The following is a 24,039-nucleotide window of genomic DNA, read 5'->3' as shown; positions in this document are numbered from 1 at the left end:
AAACAAGGTGAAATTAATTGTTTTATTCGGTAAAAGGAAAAGACACATAGATGACATGCCATTCACAGCCCATATTCACATAATTTGTATATTTTTTTTATGCAGCTCGGGAGTCTGAATGGTTGATCATAAAAATTAAAGGTATGGAGAGAATGCCCCATAGGACATCAGTCTGAACCAAAGGAAATCTAGTGAAGTGTAGTCATGTGGATGAGTTCAGGGGACATACTGGAGACAATATATTGAAGAATGATAGTTGGGACCGTGTGATGTCAGTCATGATGTATTGCAGTATCTCATGTTATTCTGAGGTTTTTTACCTGACTGCTAAAAAAGCACAAATGCCTGTGAGCAAGCAACCAGGGGACGAATGGCTTAAGGTCTTCTCCGAGGGACCTGGTAATGAGGATAAATGCCTCACCAAAGGGCACTAGCGCACCATTTGGGAATCGAACCCGAGTCACCAAAATCTGAAACCCCCGCTCTACCGAATGAGCTATCATATTGCAGACTGAATAAAACATTTACTTTTTAGTGCCCAGGGCACAGCTTTTTTATCCAAATGCAAGCACCAACACTAAACTAAGAACTGTACTGCTGTACTGCTTAATCTGTTGGCTGTAGATAAGATTGCTAGCTATCTTTGTTGGATATCTGAGCAATACTCACGAGGGGAACCGAATAAGATTAATTCTGGAAGTAAATGGGGAAATAACTGTGATGTGTGATGCAAGTCAATTGAGTTTAATTCTTTAATCAATTTATTTAATCATGGACCTGATTAAATTCAACAGATATCTGACCTAAATAATACCAGTAACGTGAAATCTACACCAACATGCTCTAGATATTGACAAGGAAGTATAGTACTTAGGCTGAAGAGTTTTGACCCAAATCGTCAAAATTTTCAAATTGGAAATTATCAATAAAACTTCATCCAATCCTAAGATAATGCTAATAACGTGAAAGGTGAGGATGTATTTATGCTAAATATGTTGCAATGTAGTAATCTACATCTGGGGGGTGTTTCATGAAAGTTGTCAGCACTGACTAAATTGTCGGTGCTGACAATTTCAGGTAAATCCTTGATTTTGATTGGCTGTGAGGCACTTGCCTCTGACTGTTACTATGGTAACTGTCGGAGAAAGCCAACTTGTCGGTGCTGACAACTTTCATGAAACGCTCCCCTGATGAACACGGATTTTGAAGCATTCTTGGTACAGTGGCAGATACAAATTTTGACCAACGTGAGTATGGGACATCGCTATAATGCATAAAAAATGCATAATGATTAAGTTGTCGATAGTTATCTTTTAGCATGATATCTACAGAGAATTTTCTCCACGATAACAGCCCTACAGGGCACAGCTTTTTTATCAAAATGCAAGCACAAACACTAAACTAAGAACTGTAGGCCTACTGTATGCTTAATCTGTTGGCTGTAGATAAAGGGGCTTTCACAATTGCTTGTGCGACCGTTTGCCATCTTGGTCACAATATATGTTGCACACAATCGCAACGGTTATAAGCACTCGCACCACAAAATGTGAAAGGGGCTTAAGATCAGTAGCTTTCTATGTTGGATAACTGAGAAATATTCACAAGGGGGAACCAAATAAAATTAATTCTGAAAACAAATGGGGAATCACTGCGATGTGTGATGCAAGTAAATGAGTTTAATTCTTTTATCAGTTTATTTAATCATGGACCTGATTAAATTCAACAGACATCTGACCTATACAGTGCATATCAAAAAAAAGTTTACACTTTGAAAAAGCCCTGGGAATTAAAAAATATACAACATGTGGGTTATTTTTTCACATATAATCTTAGGTTTGGGTCTCTTTATCCAATGAAAGTAAAAGTTTTGACAGAATGTTACACTTGAGTGAGCACTGTCCATTTTTGTAAAGCTCGCAGAAATCTGTTTGCGCAGAAATGCTTGTTTTCACGCTATGTCAAGGGGAAAGGGCGAAATCAAATTTACCCTGCGAAACATTTCTCAAACATTTCCCTTGCACTTTTAGTCAATTGAAATAAAACAGATACATTCAAGCATTTTGTAACAATTCTGCCACCCAAATTGAAATTTCAGCACTTAGTAAGCACAACCTTTACCCTTTTTGCACCAGCTGGATCTGAGGACATAACTAAATCTGAACAAAAGTTTATATCAGACATCTCCAGAATTTGTTCACTAAGATTTTATCATTTAAAGTGGGTTTACATTTCATTTTTTATTTGATACTTGTTTCTCCACACCTTTTCCAAGCTTGACAATGATTAACAAAATGAAAATCAAGCCTAAGCCATTTCATGTCAATCACAGCTCAGTGTAAAGCAAATATCGTCACAATGGCCTCGGTGTGTGGGGGGAGTGGGGTGGGGCGCAATGCACTCTTCGAAGTGTTTTGGGCAAGGAAACTAGTTAAAAAGGTAAAAGATATCTTCAAATCATTTTTACTAGCTAAATTCAACGTGTTCTTCATGATAAACGTCTACTTTTATTCGCATAACTATTTCAAAGTTTTGCGCAAATCATTTTTCACTAACTTTTCAAATGTAAGTGGTGCTCACTCAAGCGGACAGTTTGACAGTTACATGTATATCGTCATTTGCTTAAATGGATATGTATCAATGTTAAAATGTGCGAAAATCTTCAGGATTTTACAATTTTACAGGATTTTTCTAAGCAGGGCGCGACAAAACCGCTTGCCCGGGGCAAGTGAAAATGACGTGCCGGCAAGCATTTCTCAAAGTCAATTGCCCAATCGGGCAAGTGGTTGTTTTGAAAATGAAAACGATATTACAGTAAATTTTAATAATTTTTCGATAAATTGCAATTATCGGCCAATTATCTCTCATACAAAATGTCATACCAGTCAAAAAACAGTGGAAACATGTCAAATCAGCGCCAATTTACCGACAATTTATCGCAAACGGTCCCGTTCGATGGGGCTGCCATCTTACTTTCTAAACTATACTGTGCGCATGCGCTACTAATCGACGAAGGAGCTAGCTGGGGAAACCCCTCTCTTGCCCTCTTAGCGCATGCTCTAATACATCGGCGCTACAGTACATGTACGTACGTACACGAGCGATCGCAAGCCAGCCGACTCCGAGCTAGATCGCGCTGAATGCATGCAAGCTTCGGACTGACTCGGCCAGGACTCGGCTTCAACTTCAAACCAAATAAACAATGAGTCGTCAGACTAAAATAGGCGACTTTTGTCGTCGCAATTGGCGACGAGAACAACTTGAACAAGAGTCAAGAAAAAGAAATGCCGAGGCCAGCGCCAGTAAATCAAGTTCAACCAGGACAGAAATAAATGAGAGCAAAAGAATTTTTGAAAAAAATTCGGGCAAGCAGTATTTTCTATCGGGCAAGCAAATTTTTTTATCACTTGCCCGACAGGGCAAGTGATGAACAAAATTTTTGTAGAGGCCTGCTAAGTGTAAACTTTTTTTGATACGCACTGTATAATACCAGTACTAGTAAGTAGTAACGTGATATCTAGACCAAAATGCTCTAGATACTGACAAGGAAGAATAGTACTAAGGCTGAAGAGTGGGGGGCAGTCAAATGTATTGGTGTACACACGCGTGGCCAAATTATTTCCAAACACCCCCCCAAACGAGTTTTTCTCTGTGTGCAAAATAACCCCTTAAACAAGTTTTTCGCGGGCTTTATTTAAACATTTTGGCCCCCAAACAAGTCGCCAGAATATGACCCCAGGGAAAAAGCTTGGGGACAAAAACATACCCTAAACACGTTTGTCTAGTCTTAAATAAAAAGCTTTGGAAAAAAGCATACCCTAAATACGTTTGATCCTGCGATTGACCACTGACCAGTCTTTCAAAACTACCCTTTTTTGAAAATCTGTGTTTTTGATACCCTTAACGAGTGCACGCGCGGCCTGCGTCCATAAATTAAAAAACGTGGCACCCCTTTAAACGCGTTTTTGTTTTGTCACGAGTGTGTACAGCAATATATTTGACTGCCCCCCCCCCCCCCCCCCCCCGGGCTTCCACCACTCTACTTTTCTTTGGAGGAGGCACTAGAATGAGCTGCTGGGTGGTCTTGACATTGAAAACAACTTCAAAATAATTATGGGGCTTGGTGTCATACAGAACTTTGACCCCTATCTGTATTTGGCAGTTTTAGGGTGCACAACTCAATATCCACAACTGGTGGAATAATCTTTCCTTGTAAGAAAGGAAATTTATACATAGACACCGTTCTCACTACCTTCATAAAACTAGTTAACTGGAAACTAGTTTAACGTGTAGTGAGAACGGTTGAAGTGATCTTCCAAACCGGTTCAGAAAACCACCTCGCAATATAGTTTTCAAGATCGCTTTGCCTCGTTAAACTGGTTTTAGCGTAAGTGAGGCACAACCGTTCTTCAGGAAGCAATCTTCGCACATTTTGAGCGCGCTATTCCACACGACAGGTGTAAAATGCCTACGCTGCGGTTTTGAATTTTGCGCGAAACGTGCCATCCCGCTGAGAGCGTTTCCATAGCAACAAGATCACTTTACGTGAAGTGATTTTAAAAACCACTTTCGTGTGATCAAGTGGGGACGCTAGCAAAGCGATCTTCTAAACTGGTTTCCTGAATCCGTTTCCAGTAAACTAGTTTTAGAAAGCGTAGTTTACTTTATAAGTTATGATGTCATTTCAAAAACTTAACCTTCAGTTAAGATTTCATGTTGACGCTGTCTCGCACTGCTATGCAGGCAAGACAAAATCCTGTTGTATGCAAATAACTACGTGATATTTTGTACCAGCTACAGCTTAAAATAATAAAAGAAAAACATCAATAGTCCATATCTTAGCTGTATGATGTAACATGGACAATATGATGTAGATAAGTTTGTTTAACCTGAATACATTGAATTATCAAGTTGCTGATATTTTGTGATATTTCTTACCAGTTTAAAAAGTCTTAAGTCTAAAAATAAAAACAAGATCAACAGTATCAGAGCTGTATCAACAATGACAATCTAGTATATATAGGTTTGTGTGAGCTGAAACTCACACAGAATGTTCATACTTGATTATCAATATGTCTACAATGTAAAATAAAATCCTACATGTAGGTTATAGTTGGCAGCAAAATTATTCAACCCCCTCACATTTTCAACATTCTGGTGAATTGAATGATGTTGCAACTATATTGTTACTAAATCATTTAAGTAGTCAAAGATAGTTAATTACAATTGAATATCAGAGAAAAAAATCCAAATTTAATTCCTAGTCTATTCTAAATTGCTGCTTTCACATAAAAAGCAGGTGGCAAAATTATTCAACCCCCTATAAATATGCATTAATAATGACAAATGACAAGCCATGTGCACATGTTTAGAAGTGAATTCAGCCATGACACACATAGCAACCTACATAATTTGCATTTTTGCATAATTAATATACACCCAAATGGGTATGCCTCGTATCAGTAGGCCCTATATACTACTCATATGTCACTTGCACTGTGCTGACAAAATGGTTAAGGCTAAAGCGTTGTTCCAGAAGTTTAAGGAGATTGTAGCTTTGCACAAGAAAGGGAATGGCTACAAGAAGATCCAAGCTCTTGAATGTCCCAAGAGACACTGTTTGGAGCATTATTCGTAAGTTTAGAGCCACTGGTACTACTCTACAAAACATGGTCGTGGACGAAAGAAATTTTCAGCAGCTGCAGCAAGGTTCATGAGAAGACAAGTGGACAAGAACCCGAGGATTATAGCAAAGGAGCTGAAGGAGGACTTTGCTAAAGGTGGCACTGAGGTTTCTGTGGACACAGTGCACCGTACACTTCATGCTGAAGGCCTGAAGGCAAGAACCCCTAGACGCACACCACTTCTGAAGCCACATCACAAGAAAGGCTGTCTCCAGTTTGCTAGAACCAACCTGACAAAGCAACAGAAGTTCTGGGACAATGTTCTCTGGACTGATGAAACCAAGCTGGAGCTCTTTGGTCCTATGGATTAACGATACGTGTGGCGCAGGAAGAAGGAAGCGTACAAAGAGAAGAACACTCTGTCTACTGTGAAGCACGGGGGAGGGTCTGTGATGCTGTGGGGGTGCTTTGCTTCTATACTAGCACTGGTAATCTCCATCGTAATGAAGGCATCATGGATTCTGTCAGGTACCAGGATATTCTAGCAAAGAATATCAACCTGTCTGTAAAGTTGAAGCTTGGACGTCATTAGACATTCCAGCAGGACAACGACCTCAAGCACAGCTCCAAATCTACAAAGGCTTGGCTGGAGAAGAAAGGATGGAAGGTCCTTTAAGTGGTCATCACAGTCTCCAGACCTGAACCCAATTGAGAATTTGTGGTGGGATCTGAAAAAAGCTATTGCAGCATGAAGACCGACCGGCATCGCTGACTTGCAGACCATTGCACAAGAGGAATGGGCCAAAATCTCCAAGGAGCGTTGTGAGAAGCTTGTGAGCAGCTATTCATCTTGTCTGCAGGAGGGTATTGAAGCAAATGGATGCTGCAAAACCCCTGTAATTAATATGAGGAAAATATATCATGACGTGACATTGAGGTTATCTTGCCCTCCTAGTGAGTTGTCCTATCAAAACATCCTGGCAATGCCTGCCCCTTGTTAAACTACGGGTGCATTTATGCGCCACTTTTTTACCCTAGAATCATGATTTGAATCATGATTCTGCAGAATCACGATCGCGTTTAGTCAAAAGTGAAAATAAACGTCTTTCAAATCACAAACATGAAACACAGAAAAAGCATTTGGAGTGACGTTTCTGTGGAATCATGAACGAAAAAGGTTGTATAAACACAATCATGATTTGAATCATGATTCTATGACGTCATCGTGTCGGACTTCTTCCGATTTGACTATTGCAAAGCTCAAGGACGGCATTTCTTGTTACGTGCATTTAAATCCAAGTTCTGTGTTGGTCATCGCATTGTCCACTGCTTTTCTTTTTTTTTTGCCATGGCTTGAACTTCAAGTTCTAGTAAATGAACTAACTGGACAGAAACTGATCTCAGTTGTTGTTGAGTTAACATTGCCTTTATTAAATTGGATCTGTGCTGAAATTCACCTCCGAACACCATTTTTGATAAACCAACAAGATGAATAGAAGTAAACAAAATGAGGTATAATAGACTGAATTATGGAATCAAAAGATTGATTTTTGGAGAGCCAAAACACACACGAAAGAGTTGACCTTTACTTTGGGTGTCAAACTGCAAACTGGATCAGGCCGAATCTGAGGAGAAACAGTGTTAGAATGAAGGTCGTCTAAACCCTGATTCTGAGGTATTGTGATTCATGTTTGTGTTTTGAATCATGATTCAAATTATGATTCTAGCTTGAGGTTGAATAAACGCAACCCGGGTACCCTTATACCAGGCACACAATCACTGTTTTGCCAAGGGCAAATACATATATTTTGAAAGAAAGGTGGATTACCTCCCAGCAGGAGTAGTATTCAGACCACCTGGATCACCAGAATACCTGTTAAATTACAAGAACTTGTTCAGGGGCCCATTTCATAAAGGACTTGCAACTGTTGCAACTTTGCCATTACGGCAACTACCATGGAAACCTTGACTATGATTGGCTGCTGAGGCCTGTTGCCATGGTAGTTGCCATTATGGCAAAGTTACAACAGTTGCAAATCCTTTATGAAACGGGGCCCCAGGTCTTAAAATACCTGATAATTATTTTCTGCATCCGAAAAATGCTTGGGGATAAGTTCAAAAAGTTACAAGCATGCACAGTATGGTTTATTGAGCAGACAAGGTACGAGATCGCTAGCTCAGCAGCCACCCCCGGCATCCGCGCCCAACTACAAGCTGTGCTAAGAAAGTTCCAATAATTTGCATTCACAATGCCAAAACACCTGCGACCTTGGAAAAAGTTATTGTAATTTTGACAAGTACCTACTATTAACAAGTATTTTCTTTCAGGGATATTACTAGTAATTTGCTTTCACACTGCCAAAATTACCTGGTTATTTCTGATCGGAGTAGATCGGGGCAAATTTCCCAATCAGAAAATACCTGAAACTGTCGAACTTCGGCGTACACCTAGCATGACAAAGAAATACTAATAACCTCTTCACAGGTACATGTTCAGCAGCAAGGTCAAGTCCACCCCAGAAAAAAGTTGATTTGAATCAAAAGAAAATTATCCAACAAACATAACGCTGAAAATTTTATCCAAGTCGGATGTAAAATAAGAAAGTTATGGCATTTTAAAGTTTTGCTTATTTTTCACAAAATAGTTATATGCACTGCCCAGTGACATACAAATGAGACAGTTGATGATGTTCCTCACTCACTATTTCTTTTGTTTTTTATTGTTTGAATTATACAATATTTCAATTTTTAAAAATTTGACAATAAGGACTAACTTGACTGAACCACTAAATGTTCAAACAATGGTAATTCCACATATTCCGGGAGGAATAAAACTCCCTTCACATGACAGTGAGGAGAAAATCAGAACATTTCATATTTCATTTAATGAAATACAAAAGAAATAGTGAGTGGATGATGTCATCAGTTGCCTCATTTGCATACCGACCAGGATGCGCATATAACTGTTTTGTGATATTAAGCGAAATTTAGAAATGTCATAACTTTCTCATTTTACATCCAATTTTGATGAAATTTTCAGTTTTATTCTTGTTGGATTATTCTTTTTTTTAAATTCAAATCAACTTTTTGTTAAGGTGGACTTGTCCGTTAATCAAAATTCAATGAATAATGAATTCTGAGAATCCCATGGACTCTGTACAGAGAACACTCAGTTTCAGGAATCATCAAGGTCCTTCTTCATAAAGACTTGTTATAATAACAAATGTACAATAACAAGACTACTACCAGCCAATCAAATCAAATGATTTCAGTAGCTTTGAATTGTTACTGTAAATTTTATTAAACAGGCCCCTACATGTAATTAAACACAAACATTTTATGCCTGAAAAGAGTTTTCAGGTGATTTTCTAGCAATCAAATATTGTAACAACTGCCGGAACTAAGCAGTAAAAGGTCAAGTCCACTCAAGTTAAAAGTTTCTATGAAGAAATATCAAACAAGGATTGTGCTGAAAATTTCATCAAAATCAGATGTAAAATAACAAATTAATGACATTTATAAGTTTCACTTATTTTGCACAAAACAGTTACTTGCACATCTCACTGATATGCAAATGCGACAGTCAATGATGTCCCTCACTCACTATTTATTTTGTTTTTTTATTGTTTAAATTGCACAATATTTCAATTTTTACAGATTTGAAAAAAAAAGATCCTCTTGATTGAATCACAAAGGTTCTAATGGTAATCCCACATGTTCAGGGAGGAATAAAACTTTGTATTACATGACAATGAGAAAATCAAAATATTTCAGGAAATTCTAAAATGTCATGACAACCCTTATTTTGCATCTGATTTTGATAAAATTTTCAGTTTTGCCCCCTTTTTTTCATTTTTCTCTTTTTATAATTTTGTTGGGATGGACTTACCATTCAAAAGAAGTAATATTTCAATCATTTGATACTTGTAAGTATCATTGGAATATCACTCTTGTCCACTTTCTTTTAAACGGGATTGCTCTAAATTTATCAATAAAATAATTTTATATTTAATCGCCATTGGATTATATTACTCTTTAATTTCAAATATATTTCTCAATAAATTTGATTTCAGGGCACGACAAACCCGCTTGACCGGGGCAAGTGAAAATGATGTGCGGGCAATCAAGTCCACTGCCCGATTGGGCAAGTGGTTCTTTTGAAAATAATAAAAATTAAATGACAGTACATGTAAATTCCAATAGATTTTTGATGAATCACAATCATTGGCCAATTATCTCTCATACAATGTCACTTCATTTTGTTATTTATCTAGATTTACCGCAATAAATTCCCAAAGAAAATTACAGGGTAGTGTCCTTCGATAAAGTGTACTTTAGTAATTTAGCACTTTTAAAGATATGTTTATGTTTGTCGTATTGTGTATTCTGTGTGATCATGCCTTATTTCCATGAACTATCATGGACAATAAAGAATTGAACTGATTAAAATGACCCATTATTGTTTGTCTACTCACATTCACATCACAATGATAGGAAATATTTGCTTTTTGTCTGATGCTACAGGTAAACATACTTCATTCAGAAGGAACCTTGGAGACTAATCCTTAATTTACTGAAGCAAACACATGATCTGCAAGTTCATCCAATGATGGCCACATAAAGCAAACAGCAAACAACATTTCTGGCTTGCACCTTAGATTAAATGTTTGATCTGCAAATAGATCAGGAGAAAAATATTGGCACAAGATCTGCTGCTAACTGGTATTAAAGCGACTCCACCATCAGCCCATGACTGGTCCAAGGCAGTCACAAGGAATTAAGGACCCCCGCCCCCACACACAGAATTAGCGATTGTTGCAAAAACCACCCTACATCGCTGCATGCAATTGGACAAATTTTTTTGGTACCAAGTTTAAAGGGATGGTCCAGGCTGGAGATATTTATATTTCAATAAATAGAAACAAATTCACAAAGCAAAATGCTGAAAATTTGATCAAAATCGGATAACAAATAACAAAGTTATTGAATTTAAAAGATTTGCATTATTCCAGTGAAACAGTTCTAGGCATGTCTTTATGAATATTCATTAGGTGGGCTGATGATGTCATATCCCCACTTGTTCTTTTGTATTTTATTATATGAAATTAGGTTTATTCAAAATTTTTCTACCAAGAACTAAAACAATTGGAATGACAACTGATTAAGTGCATTAGTTATTTATTGCAGCAACTTATTTTGGGTGTTTCCATTTACTGACATCCTGATTTCTGACACCTCTGACACCCCTTTCCCCCTTCACTTTTGTACACATAGTGAATATTCATAAGTGTCTCATGTATTTTTCATCAAAATGAGGCGTGGCCAAATTCCCTTTGTGTGATTGGCTATATTGCTAGTGAATATCAATTAGCCATCAACGCTTCTTCGTATCGGTGATTGCCACCTTTTCATTGCGCGAATAAAACGTTAAACTTTTTCAGAAAATGATAATGCTCATGTAACTTTTAGCGAGAAAATTTAGAAAGGAGTAATTAATGATCTCTGAGGTGTGGTTTTCGACCCTGGGATATTCAAATGTTATGAATCTGACGAATATTTGTTCTCATAACCAAGTTTCGTTTTCAAGTCGTTGTGGCTTGTCGTCGCTTGCTATAGGGCATAAACACTCGTGATACTGTACCAAGGTCTTGCCCTAGCGTTCTGCCAACCCTGCCGGGGTGGGGTCTGCCAGGGCTGGTCGCCCAGCCGCCTGGCTGATTAATTTATGCAAGGTTTGTTGGAGTGTGAGTGCAGTGACAAAGTAGACCTAGTTAGATTTTACTTTGTCACACACAAACGTTAGGCATATTAAAGATTGCAGTAAATACTTTAGCTTATCTTTTCTGTTACCATACTTGTGATTAATTGACCAAATCGTGAAATCAGCCACCAGTCACCTCTCTATGTGCGCTTGCTTCATGTACAATAGAGACCTTTCGTTTTATGTGACGAGCCATGTGGACGTACGAGATTTAGGAATTTTGGGAGGGCTGCACATGCGCGAAGTAATCTGTGACGAGCCTTCTCGTTCACTGCCCAAATCTGTGACTCGTATTTGAGGGTTTTGACGTTCGGTGTCATAGTGCTCGAACGAGCGCTAGTTCGTACATGATGACGTCATCCAAGCTTAGCAAAAATGAATGAAGCCGCATCAACATTCAAGTTTCGTTGATTCAGCAGAGCTGGTAAACTGCAATTTACTGCTTGTTACCAGCTTTTACATTACATTTAGTGTGTCCTGTTTTCAGACACTACATATCCGATAGGTAATTGATGTTCTATTTCCAAACAACTGTGTTTTTTTCAGCTTTTTGCACAAGAGTGCAAATGTTGCACCCACAGTCGCCCCACTGGTTCGTAGCGTGATGCTACGCCTGATTCTCCGGCCGAGCTTCGGCCAACGGCTCGCTCGCTATCATGCTGGTATATGCTGTAGCCTGGTACGGGTACGTAGACTTAAATCGAAACTGTTTTCATCAATGTACGGACGTGATACTGAACGAGCGGTGTCACCACTTCCGGTGAACTAGGACTACGTTGCAGTCGCAGACAATCGAAAGCTTGGTAATATCTATTGGAGTGGACGCAGATAACGGGTACCAGCACTGACGAAATAAACGACAGTGAATGGACTAAGTGGCTGATTTTATGATATCAATACTGCACAATTCTTCTTCTAGCGTGACAGGTCTATGTTAATCCGGGGTTTTACCTAAAACCCAAGGCATAAATCAACCAGCCAGGTGTCTGGGCTGCCAGCATTGGCAGACCCCGGCCCGGCAGTTGGCGGAACGCTACCGCAAGAACCTGGTACGGTATCACGGGTGTTTATGCCCATATAGCAAGCCACGATACGAGCCACTTGAAAATGAAACTTGGTTATGAGAACAAATATTCTGCAGATTTATAACATTTAATATCCCAGGTTCGAAAACCATGCCTCAGAGATCATTAATTACTAATTTCTAAATTTTCTTGATAAGAGTTAAATGAGCATCATTATTTCTTAGAAAAGTTTATCATTTTCTTCGCACAATGAAAAGGTGACAATCACCGATACGAAGAAGCATTGATGGCTAATGGATATTCAATAGCAATAAAAGCAAATCACAGAAAGGGAATTTGGCCATGCCTCTTTTTGATGAAAAATACATGAGCCGCTATTGAATATTCACTACGTATACAAATTGAATGGGGAAAAGGGGTGTCAGAAATCGGGGTGTCAGTAAATGGAAATGCCAACTTATTTCATCATAATGGAGACACATCATTTACACATGTATGAAAAAAAATGAATCATCTATTATTTCATGTAATAACATAAGAAGAAGGAAAGTGGGGAAGTGACATCATTAGCCCACCTAATGAATATTCATGACAATGTGCATGCCTGGTGATGCTTGGGTTAGAATCCTCTTGGTTTCTAGATTTATTTATTGATCGATTGATTGATTTTTTAATCAAACATTCCATCTTAATAGGTGTCATCCCAAAATGTATTAATATTCCACATTTTTTAGAAAGCCTCCAACATTCCATTAAATGATGAGACATAAGAATTAATCATATCAAGGCTTTCTACGTAATTCCCAAGATCATGGGGAAGCAAACATAACAAAATCCTCAAAGCAGATTGTCCTCCATTACTCATATGAGGTCTCTGACCAAACTACAGAAATTAATGTAGATAAAACTGCCAACAAAGCAGTGTGAGGAAATCAAGGTATATCTTAAAGGGATACTCCAGGCTTTTAATAATATGATTTGAACAGATCAGACAAACAAAACACTGAAAATTTGATCAAATTGGACAAAAATAACAAAGTTATGGAATTTGCATTATTCCGGTGAAACAGTTCTAGGTAAGTCTTCATAAATATTAAAATGAGCAAACTGATGATGTCATATCCACACTTGTTCTTTTGTATTTTATTTTATGAAATTGGGTTTATTCAATTTTTTTCCTCCAAGAACTAAAAAAATTGGATTGACAACTGATTCCGTGCATTAGATATTAATTGCAGCAACTTATTTTATCAAAACAGAGACAAATCATTCACAAATGTATTAAAAACATAAGAAAAAGGAAAGTGCGGATGTGATACATGTATCATCACCTAATTAATATTCATGACCATGTGCATATAACTGTTTTCATAATATATTGATAAATTTTGAAATTCAATTACTTCGCTATTTGTTATCAGATTTTGATGAAATTTTCAGCATTTTGCTCTGAATATTACTCTATTCATTTAGATATAATTTATATCTCCCACCTTATGTGTACATTAAATGCAAACCATCAAGGATAGTTAGTCAGTATAAAAGCAACCACAACTAAAAAAAACAAGGTGGTTCATGAACCACGCATCTCACCTGATTTCGCGATCAATATGATCTTTTGACCACTGATGAATTTTGTCCTTGACATCCTCAAGAACGCATACGTGTGGTATTAACCAAAAATCATTTGTACCAAGTATAAACACAATTGATACAGATATAAAGAAATGAGAGCAAGTTAACAAGGATGAACATGACCTCATATCAATTGACATTTTAACCCCTCCATGATCTTTGACCCCAACATCCTCTTGAACACCCAAGGATCATTTGTACCAATTGTGACAATAATTGAGATATTTTTTTTCTGTACCATAAAAGGAATACTTATCAAATTACATGGACCTTGGTGCAATCAAATCATGATATCTTCACAATATGATTTATTCAGAATAAATGTATGGAAAATGACATTCAATACACCAGCTCACGACACTGGCACCGGTCCGACGGTCCCGGAACAGTAAAAATTGCTGTCAGGCCAGTAACTTTTCAGAAATAGCCCGATAAAAAAAATATATCAAATTTCAAACTGATACAAATGATATTTTCATCTCTTTTGTAAATGATAAAAATGACTCTAAAGTAAAAAAAAAAAAATGTTTTTTTCCGGGGGGGGGGGGGGGGGTTGGGTAACAATAAGCAATAAAAGACAGCAAAATAAACCCAAGTCTTTTTATGTTTTTCATTAAATTCTTTGGGACCAGTAAATTTTGGGATCCAAACAGTAAAATATATGGAACAAGTGGAATGCCTCTGGCGGTCTCACCTGCATCACGCGATTCAATATAGCAGCAGTGCTGACTTTGAAAACTACTATAAAATAATTATTCACAAAAAACACCATTCATATAATGATACAATACTACGTTCATTGACATTTGACCATGATCATGTGACCAAAAACTCGTCAGTGATACTTGATTACCCCTATATCCACATTTTATACACTATATCTATAAACTTTGAAAGTTATGGCAGCAATCTAATGATTACCTCTAAAATGGCAAAAGTTCAATGACCTTACATGACCTTTGACATTGGTCATGTGACCTGAAACTATGACGGGATCTTCAAAGATACTTGATTACTTGTATGTCCAAGTTTCATGAATCATATCCATAAACTCTCAAAGTTATGATGGTAATTCAACAAATATCCCCAATTTGGCCAAAGTTCATTGACCCTAAATGACCTTTGACCTTAATCATGTGACCTGAAACTTGCACAGGATGTTCAGTGATACTTGATTAACCTTATGGCCAAGTTTCATGAACTAGGTCCATATATTTTCTAAGTTATGATGACATTTCAAAAACTTAACCTTAGGTTAAGATTTTGATGCTGATTCCCCCAACATGGTCTAAGTTCATTGACCCTAAATGACCTTTGACCTTGGTCATGTGACCTGAAACTCAGGCAGGATCTTCAGTAATACTTGATTAACCTTATGGCCAAGTTTCATGAACTAGGTCCATATACTTTTTAAGTTATGCTGTCATTTCAAAAACTTAACCTTCGCCTATAGTCTCACTCTGCTATGCAGGTGGGACATTGTTGGTCCAACATGAACGTGTTGGACCAGTAGAAAAAAGGATTAGTGTGGAGTCCTGAATACACAGATTAAATAATTATCCTGCACTTCATAGTACATTTGGTATTGTTTACTTTTCTTTTTAAAAATGGCATATGGAGAATTGTTTTACACTAATCTATCAAGATCAATATTTATATACGTGTGCTTAATAGATTAATGGCAAATGCACTTAAGCATACATAAGAAAGGTTTAATATGCTAGGGAAAGGGTTCTAAAAATTATGTTTGTAATATACCACAAAAAACATATTGGTATATTGAAATGTACTACTTAACAACTTTGCAGATCCTGTCAATAATTTGATGATCTATAAAAGCCCAACAAAAGCTTTGGTATATTTGCAATAATGTGTATCATACTTGAGTAACATCTAATGCTCCTATGTTACAGTGCTGGCTGCACAGAAACGAGAGCCTATAAACAGAGTGCTAATAGTAAACCCAGTCAATCTTTCAAATTGAGAAGTCAAAACATTTATTTCAATGTGTAAGAAATGCATTCTTGTACATTAGGTATCGCTGCCACGTCACCGGTTGTAACAGGGCCTCTGTTAGTGCATTGTTAGTGCAAAAGTTTCTCCTAAAACCCACTCAGGGTACTGTTTTCATTTTTCTTTAATCCTTTGAGTTTGAAATCTGAATTCTTTGGGATGGTTGTGACCCTTACCCTGAATTATTTGCAGATATCAGGCTTATTGGCAAAATGGAGAATACATGACATTTGGAATAAATGATCTCCAATTCTCATTTTCGGGCAGGTTGACTGTCTGTCTTCAGGAGACGGACAATCAACTTGCCAGAAACGTCGAGTCTCTACTGCTTCTGCTCATCATCTCTACTCGCCGACTCAAGCCAGCATCTCCTTATCCATCCTACTACTCAAGCTGTTTCAACTCATCAATCTCTTCTGGTTTACAGTCCTTTTCAGGACTACATTCAATAAAGATTACTCTACTCTCAAATTTCCACTTTCTCGCCTATCCATTTATTTTTCTTCTTCTATCCACTGTTTCTATAATACTCCACATGGTGTACCGTAAACCACATCAGCGATTGTAATCATCTTCATCACAAATGTAAGTGAAGGGTATCAGCACTTCTTACATGGATTGAATCATGGAATCTGTTTTGAAAATATATATGATGATCACTTACCTACAAAGATCTGGATGAAAGAGATATAAATTTTCTTCTCTTGACATATACGGGTGATACATAGTACCATCTATAAAGAAAAAGACAACAAAAAAAAATCCCCTCCCATTATCACAATCATCAATTTATGGTCATCGCAACCCCATCCACTACCACCAAGATTACCACCATCAACACCGCTATCAAGAAATGTTACGCACCAGGGCCCTGTAGCATTAAAGTCACTGTTATGGTAACTTTGCCATCCATTGGTAACTACCATGGTAACAATGCTCATCAGCCAATCAAGGATTCCATGAAAGATACAATTCGAGGGCAGTTACCATGATGGTAAATTTTATGCAACAGGGCCCAGAGCCCTATTGCAAAATAGGGAACTTTGCCAAACAATGGTAAGTTGCAAAAACAGTGGCAATAATAGTTACTCTTAAACCACATGGCACAGGGATGAGATACCAACCTTAGAATTTGCAGTGTATTGCAATAAACATCAATGCAAAAAAATTATCATTGATGAATTTTTTATTTTTCTGAATAAATCTGTAGAATTTGGGGAGAAAGAATATATAAAGCCATACCTTTATTCCTTGTCCAATTTCTTTCAAACTTTTACTATTCTTTTTATCTTGTTTTTCTTCTCACTCACACATCATCTCATGATCAGGGTTGGTTTCCCCTTTAATCAATACTTTAGTGAGACAGATAAGCTACTAACCTGTTCCTAAAATTTCATTCGTTGCTGGTGTTCCCCACCAGTCAAGTTGAGGCAAGCCCTGGAAGTTAACAACGTCATTCAGCAACGACTGGTTTTCTTTTCCAGTATTCACAGTGTACAGGTTCAATGTTGTATAATTGAACTAGAAGTGAAAACAAGAAAATAAAAACAGATTGACTTTTGAACATATGTAATACACTACCCCCACCCCCCCCCCCCTCCCCACAAAAAACACAGGAAGTAGACCCACTGAATTCTAGAGAGGCAAATTAGTGAAAATAGTCTGATAAGAACCATTTATATAAGTTATGACATTTTTATAGCAGTTCCCATAGCAATTAACCAAACCTTAGAAGAAATACATACAATCTACATTACGGTCTGGTCTCATTTATCTGGGCTTGTTGTCCAAAATATCTATCTGATAGAGTATTCAAATTGCAAAAAAGAGCGGTTCGCCTTATTTCCAATTCTTCATATTATTCCCACTCTGCTCCATTATTTCATAAACTCAAACTATTAACTGTATATGATATCAAGAATTTACAAATCGGAATTTTTATGTATAAATGCAAACATCGTCTACACCCTCCTCATATCTCTGATTTATTTCCCCTTAATCTAGATTTACATTCTTATGAAACCCGTTCTGCCAATGACTTTCATTTTCCAAAGGTTCGAACATTCATATGCTAAATCCACTCTTTTATTCACTGGCCCTAAACTGTGGAGTTCCTTACCAAAAGAAATAAAAAACTCAGTATCACTCCATTCCTTTTAACGTAATTTCAAAAAGTACCTGATCGATACAAATTTAAAAAATAACAGTAGAGCTTAAAAATCAAACTTATCCTTTCTTTTTTTGTATTGTTTATGTCATTATCAAAGTTATTATTCTAAATTCTTTTCCCATACGTAACGTTATTTGATTTTGTTTTATGAATGTGTTAATTTTTCTTAACTATTATCTTGAAAGTTATGAATGAGAGCCATATTTACATGCTACATATTGTTAAGAAATGTCTATTTTAATAGCACTTATCTGTTTATTTTATGTTGGGTGCCTGATTTTAAGACTTTATCTTGTCTTCTTTGGCTCCCCCACAGTAATATACATTTCTTTGTATTACTTTTAAACAACTCGGTTCACTTTCCTTTTTTCAGTTATGTTTGTTTGTTTCCTATTTTTGTACATATTTGCAATGTTTTTATATTATTGTGGAAATAAATGATTTGATTTTGATTTGATTTGATTTAGAATCTAAAGCATAAAATACATTTAAGGTACATAACATGTATTTAAAGTAAGTTCATGGTGTCTTCACAGAAAAGAAAGAGATTGTCTGAACTCCTATCAAATACACGAGTTAGTGCAACGATTGCAAGCAAATTTCTCGCTTTTCTTTGCTTTTTGGCAGTAATATACGTTATATAAGCATGTTAGTATTATCATTACATACACAAAAAAAGTTTCTCAGAAAATTCCAATATTAAATGAATACAATCCAATGATTTTTTTCTAATTTTTTTTCAAATTTAACTTTACCATCCCTTAATCCATTTACAAATTTCATTTTTCATTCATGTATTCATCTTTCAATCAACTTTTTCATCCATTCTTGTTTATTTTCAGACATCATTTGCATCTTTATCATTGATACTAATTCATTTGTGTCTATTTCATTCACTTAATTTTTTCTGTTATCACTGTTGTAATCTGAACTGTTTGGATGAGTAATGAAATGAACACATTAAACTGACCTGTAAGAGGAAGCCAAACTTCCCTTCATCAAAGCCTGGAATGCTGATTATTGGCTGAATAAGTTTGAAAAGGGGTTCATCATAACCCCAGAGTATCTGATCTACTGTAAGGTTTAGAGTGAGTCTCTCACCTAACCCCTCCAAGAGAGCATTGACGGGAAACTGGACAAGTGGACCAAAGTTCCTCACAAAGTATGCTACTGTCTGTGAACAATTAATACAATTTCATTACAGGTTTAATTTATTTTCTCTTTTTAAGATTTTTCATATTGTCAATGGAACTTCCCCCAGTTACACCAGGTCTTTGATGCACATGTAATTACCAACCCTCAAGAAATTTACGGTCCTCATCTAATCTCTTACAAATTCCAGTTGCTAAGAAATAAAAAACGGGCCTTTGCTCATGCTCAGGACCTAGCCTGTGGAATTCTCTCCCACAGAGTTTGGAAATCCAGACTTCAGTGACCACCTTCAAGGGCAACATGAAACATACCTGTATAAGAGTGCTTTTTGATAGACATTGACTTATTGTTCAGACATGTATTATATGTAAATAATTTTGTTGTTCTGCTCTGAAGCCTTGAGCATCTAATCAAGATGGAAAGTGCGCTATACAAATCTCATGTATTATAATTATTATCTATGTGAAATGGCAGAAGAGAAGGGAATGAAGGGAGGGTGAGCCTAGATAGGGGATGATGGGAAGGGGTGGGGAATGAGAGGATGAGGAATAAGGGGAGGAATAAAGGAGGGAATGGCAAGATAAGGAATAAGGAGAGGAAGGAAGAGAGGAGAGATGAGGAGGGATAATGAGGAAGAAAGGGAAGATGAGGGGGAAAGGAATGGAGGGGAGGAAAAGGGGATAAGGGGAGAAAGGAGGGTAGGGGGAGGAGTGGTGGGAAGGAATAGGAGAAAAGATAAAGAAAGGTAGGAGAGAAGGGGAAGTGGATCGGTGAGGATGAAGGAAGAGAGGGAAAGGGGATAAGAAGAGGAAGGATGAGAGGTAGGAAGGAGGGATGGGGAGGAGGGATAAGACAAGAGGAAGAGGCGGAAAAGGAGAGGAAGGGAAGGAGAGGAGGGTTCCTTTCTTCCTTTTTTCATGGGACAGCAGTGTATAGGCATTTCTTTCATGTCTTGAATCGCTATCTGAAATTTCTATTATCCATATCAATATTAATCTTTCAGTAAGATATCAAAAATACTTAACCCCCTGGATGCAAAGTTTAGAAAACTAACTTCAAACTGAAAGTGCACCGTCTTAATAATTCTGTAAATCTGTATTCCGTTCTTACCACTAAAGGCATATTCAAGGTGATTATTGTATCAGATTCTGGCCCGACCGATTTCTCCTCATCAAATGAATAGTAATATCGTGGATAAAAGGATAGGGTGTTGTTATCGTAGAATGTCAAGTTGACTCTGTCAAACAATAATCTGTATAAAAAACAGAACAAAGAACAAAAACAAGAAGAAAATTAATGAAGGAGAACACGTCTGCATTACACAATATTTTAGAAAAAATACAGTATATTTTCATGATTCTGTAGTGTACTCATTCAGCCATCAGGCACCTTACCATAAATCACAGCAGAATCTATCCCGCAGGAAACTTGCAAATATCTTTTCAATGAAGTTCTTCATGTCATCATAGACAAGAAAATAGACCACTTCAGGGTTTGTTTAAACATGGACAAAGTGATGGACACTCTTCAATTATTTGATGAATTTACTAATGTCACACATGTAACTGTCATTTTAATAAAATTCCCTTCTATAATGGTTGCATGATGGTGACTGTCAATTAGGCCATGGGTTGAAAAAATCAGTCTGTTATAAGACATTGATATTGCACAAACAGTATGCATGAAAAACAATAAATCAATGAAATCCAAGTGCAGTTCTGGTTTACAATGATTGGTAATCATAATTCCATATGAAGTATTTGGGGAAATGTATGCATATTTAAAGTTATAAAGCTATAGTGTGATTGAGATTTTTTTTAAATCATTTTTAATCCCATTTTTAAGTTTCCTCCTAATATTTCATAGATACATGGCATATAGCATACATGTATCTCTCCATGTTATTGAGGTCAATATGCATGTGAGGAGGTATGCTGATTGAATAATAAAAGCCTTTATTTAACAAAATCATCTGTTTCTAAATTTTGCAGTCCCAAATCTGAAGCATTTTGAATTGTTGATTGTCATGTTCTAATGAAGATACACATACATGTAATCAGGTGATGATCGCATCAAAAGAAGGCTCGTGTTAATCGTCCATCTCTTTGTAGGTCCATGGTTCAAATAACTTTTCTCTTCAATATTAGGATAGGCTAATTTCAAAGCAAGATATTATGTAAGCATGCCTGACATAGCAGGATGCAGAAAGACCATGGACCAATCACACAAAGCTTATTAATCATCGTAGAACATTTTTTAATGACTGATTGCATTGACTACAATGTGAAAATAAAGCGTACAATTAATCGCTTATTATCGTATGCCGGGATCCCGGTGACTAGAATATAGTGGTACATCCATGAACTCTCTTTGCATAAGCATGTTGCTATATACTTGACCAAATCTATTAAATACCAGGTGACAAATTGTCGCTTTCTAGGGATATACATTTAAACAAAAGAAAAATAAAAGAATGAATAATCAAGCAGACATCAAGGTTGGTGTTTATCTCATTGAATATTAAACCTCTGTGCCATTTGAGTTCATATGACCATATGAGTATGAATAAGTAAAAACAATTTGAAGGATACAAAAAGTCACAAGGGGTGGGGGAGGGTAGTTACAATAAATATTTTTTTTTAAGAAAGAAAAGAAAATCACATGTCTAAAAGGTCAATATCTCCGCTTATTTTAAACCTCAATCACAGAACAGAAAATGGCCAAGAAATAATAAAGTTTAATGAAATAATGCTTGAATTTCAATAATATAATAAAATGAAGACATTTTACAGGCTAGCTGTTTGACTTACTCAATACTTCATTTTGTTGACAAGCCACACGTAAGTCTTTTGTTAACTGTGCAATACATGTGGATAGAGTAAGGAATCTGTGAAAACAATTTGTTCAATAAAATTATGGAAATACAAGCATTACTTCAAAGAGAGATCTTTTTGATTTCTTGAGTATTTTCTGTGACTGAGATATCAAAACAAACAGCAGATATTGAACTCTTTAGAAATGTATTTTTTTCCTGACAAGTGACTTTTTGGAATCCTTTCTTCTTCAAATTGTTCTTACTCATGCATGCATGAATGAGGAAACTTCTGAGTTGTTTCAGGAGAAAGAGGAGGACCACCTACAAAGATTTGAACTGGTAGGTAAATTGTATTGTAGTTAAGTTATGATAAATCATCAATAATTCTCAAGGTTTTTTTTTCTGGAACACACTGTAGATCAGGTATCCGCACAAGTTGACTTGGTAAAGACAAAAATATTATCCTGTATTTTGTTAAGTGGATTTTCATTTCACAGCCTGGTTTGAACCAGATTAGTCTTCTTGTCTTGTCAATATCAAAAGTTACATCATGGAGGAGATTTTGGTCTGACGTCATAAGCCCACAATATTTGAGTAGAGGAATAGATTGACAGTATTGAAATAGTTAAGCATCATTTATCTAACTCCATTGAATGCATTCACAATCCTATCATGATAATCCCATATTAGTATAGTTTCAATGTCACGTATTGTAAACGGTTAACACTGGTGATGGTAATGACCGATAATCCATGCTTTTATCTTATGGCAGCAAAGAGATTACACAATGCACATGCACAGCCAGGGTTGTTATAAAAAACGTTTTTTTATTGAGAAACAAATAGAACTTTTTTTTTATTGTTTTACAACGTTTTCAATCCTTTTTAAATGTTTTTTTCAACGATTGATGCAATTATTTTGTAAATCAACGAAACTATACAGTCTGATTTAAGCTCTTGATGTTTTAAATACATTTTTGGAGTAAGTAAGAGCAGACTACAATTTTTGTTACTGAATTTCCAACAACAAAATTCATATTTCCTGAAAAAATTACTAAATCATAGAAATTGTGTGCAAAAACAAAACCCCACTAAAGTTGACATTTTATAAGTTTATTCCTCATACATGTACATATACATGTAGTCCTGGGGTATTTTGAGTCTTGTCAATCAAGGTGGGGGGGGGGGGGAGAAGAATTTGCACAAAGGAAAAATATGACATACTGTAATCTATAAGGTTTCAAAGCTTAATTTCATTAAATAAAAAAATGCTTTATTTCATTTGAATCAATTAAGCCAATTTTAGATAAATCTATAAATAAAGCCCTTGAACTGCTTAGTTTTTCAATTGAGGAATTTAGATCAAATGCATTTAAGAAAAAAAATCAGTATAAAAAGTTTTTACTTTCTCTTTTTTGAATGGAAATTATTGGCAATAATTTTAATTATTAAAATAAAAAAAGTACAAATCATGATACAGATTTTGGCGAGAATTTACAATTGGCTTTATACATGAATCACGTTTTTGAGCAGTTCGGGGTCTGACATGCACTAATGTAATATCATAACCGCATACCCATGCATGCACCCCAAATAGTCTTGAATGATATGGGTCAGCCTTGTCATGTTTATAGATTTATCATATAAACTTTTGAGGGGGCCATTGAGGTCCCCTGGGATTGCTAGGGTTACGGTTTGCTAGCCGATTATCTTATACTGTTTAAAGTTCTTTTCTTCATCTTTACAGAGTGCAAAGTTTCACCTGCTTTTGTGTGTAACTCAAAGAGTACGAAGTCGGTTTTACAATCTATTAATCGTCGCCTTCAAAGGCCATTAGCGTGCTTTGCG

General features: G+C 36.4%; 1 protein-coding gene across 1 annotated transcript; it reads right to left on the bottom strand.

Annotated features, from left to right (window-relative positions):
* Nucleotides 1-14,576: 14,576 nt before the first annotated feature.
* On the bottom strand, nt 14,577-21,421 carry LOC129266007 (scavenger receptor class B member 1-like). The gene is made up of 4 exons (XM_054903895.2): nt 20,488-21,421; nt 19,196-19,399; nt 17,435-17,576; nt 14,577-16,789 (listed from the first exon to the last, which is right to left on the bottom strand). The coding sequence occupies exons 1-4, from the start codon at nt 20,497-20,499 to the stop codon at nt 16,716-16,718; spliced, it is 432 nt and encodes a 143-aa protein (XP_054759870.1). The 5' UTR covers nt 20,500-21,421; the 3' UTR covers nt 14,577-16,715.
* Nucleotides 21,422-24,039: the final 2,618 nt, after the last annotated feature.

The sequence above is a fragment of the Lytechinus pictus genome, chromosome 7 (genome assembly GCF_037042905.1).
Source record: "Lytechinus pictus isolate F3 Inbred chromosome 7, Lp3.0, whole genome shotgun sequence".
Taxonomy (NCBI): Eukaryota; Metazoa; Echinodermata; class Echinoidea; order Temnopleuroida; family Toxopneustidae; genus Lytechinus; species Lytechinus pictus.
This window is presented reverse-complemented; position numbering and strand designations above follow the sequence as displayed.

What these genes read in the sequence shown, in the direction of transcription:
- LOC129266007 (XM_054903895.2), bottom strand. An exon ending in AGTTTGGCTTCCTCTTACAG is followed by an intron (nt 17,577 to 19,195) that starts GTCAGTTTAATG and finishes TTTCACTTCTAG; the next exon opens with TTCAATTATACAACATTGAA. An exon ending in GAATGAAATTTTAGGAACAG is followed by an intron (nt 16,790 to 17,434) that starts GTTAGTAGCTTA and finishes TTTTCTTTATAG; the next exon opens with ATGGTACTATGTATCACCCG.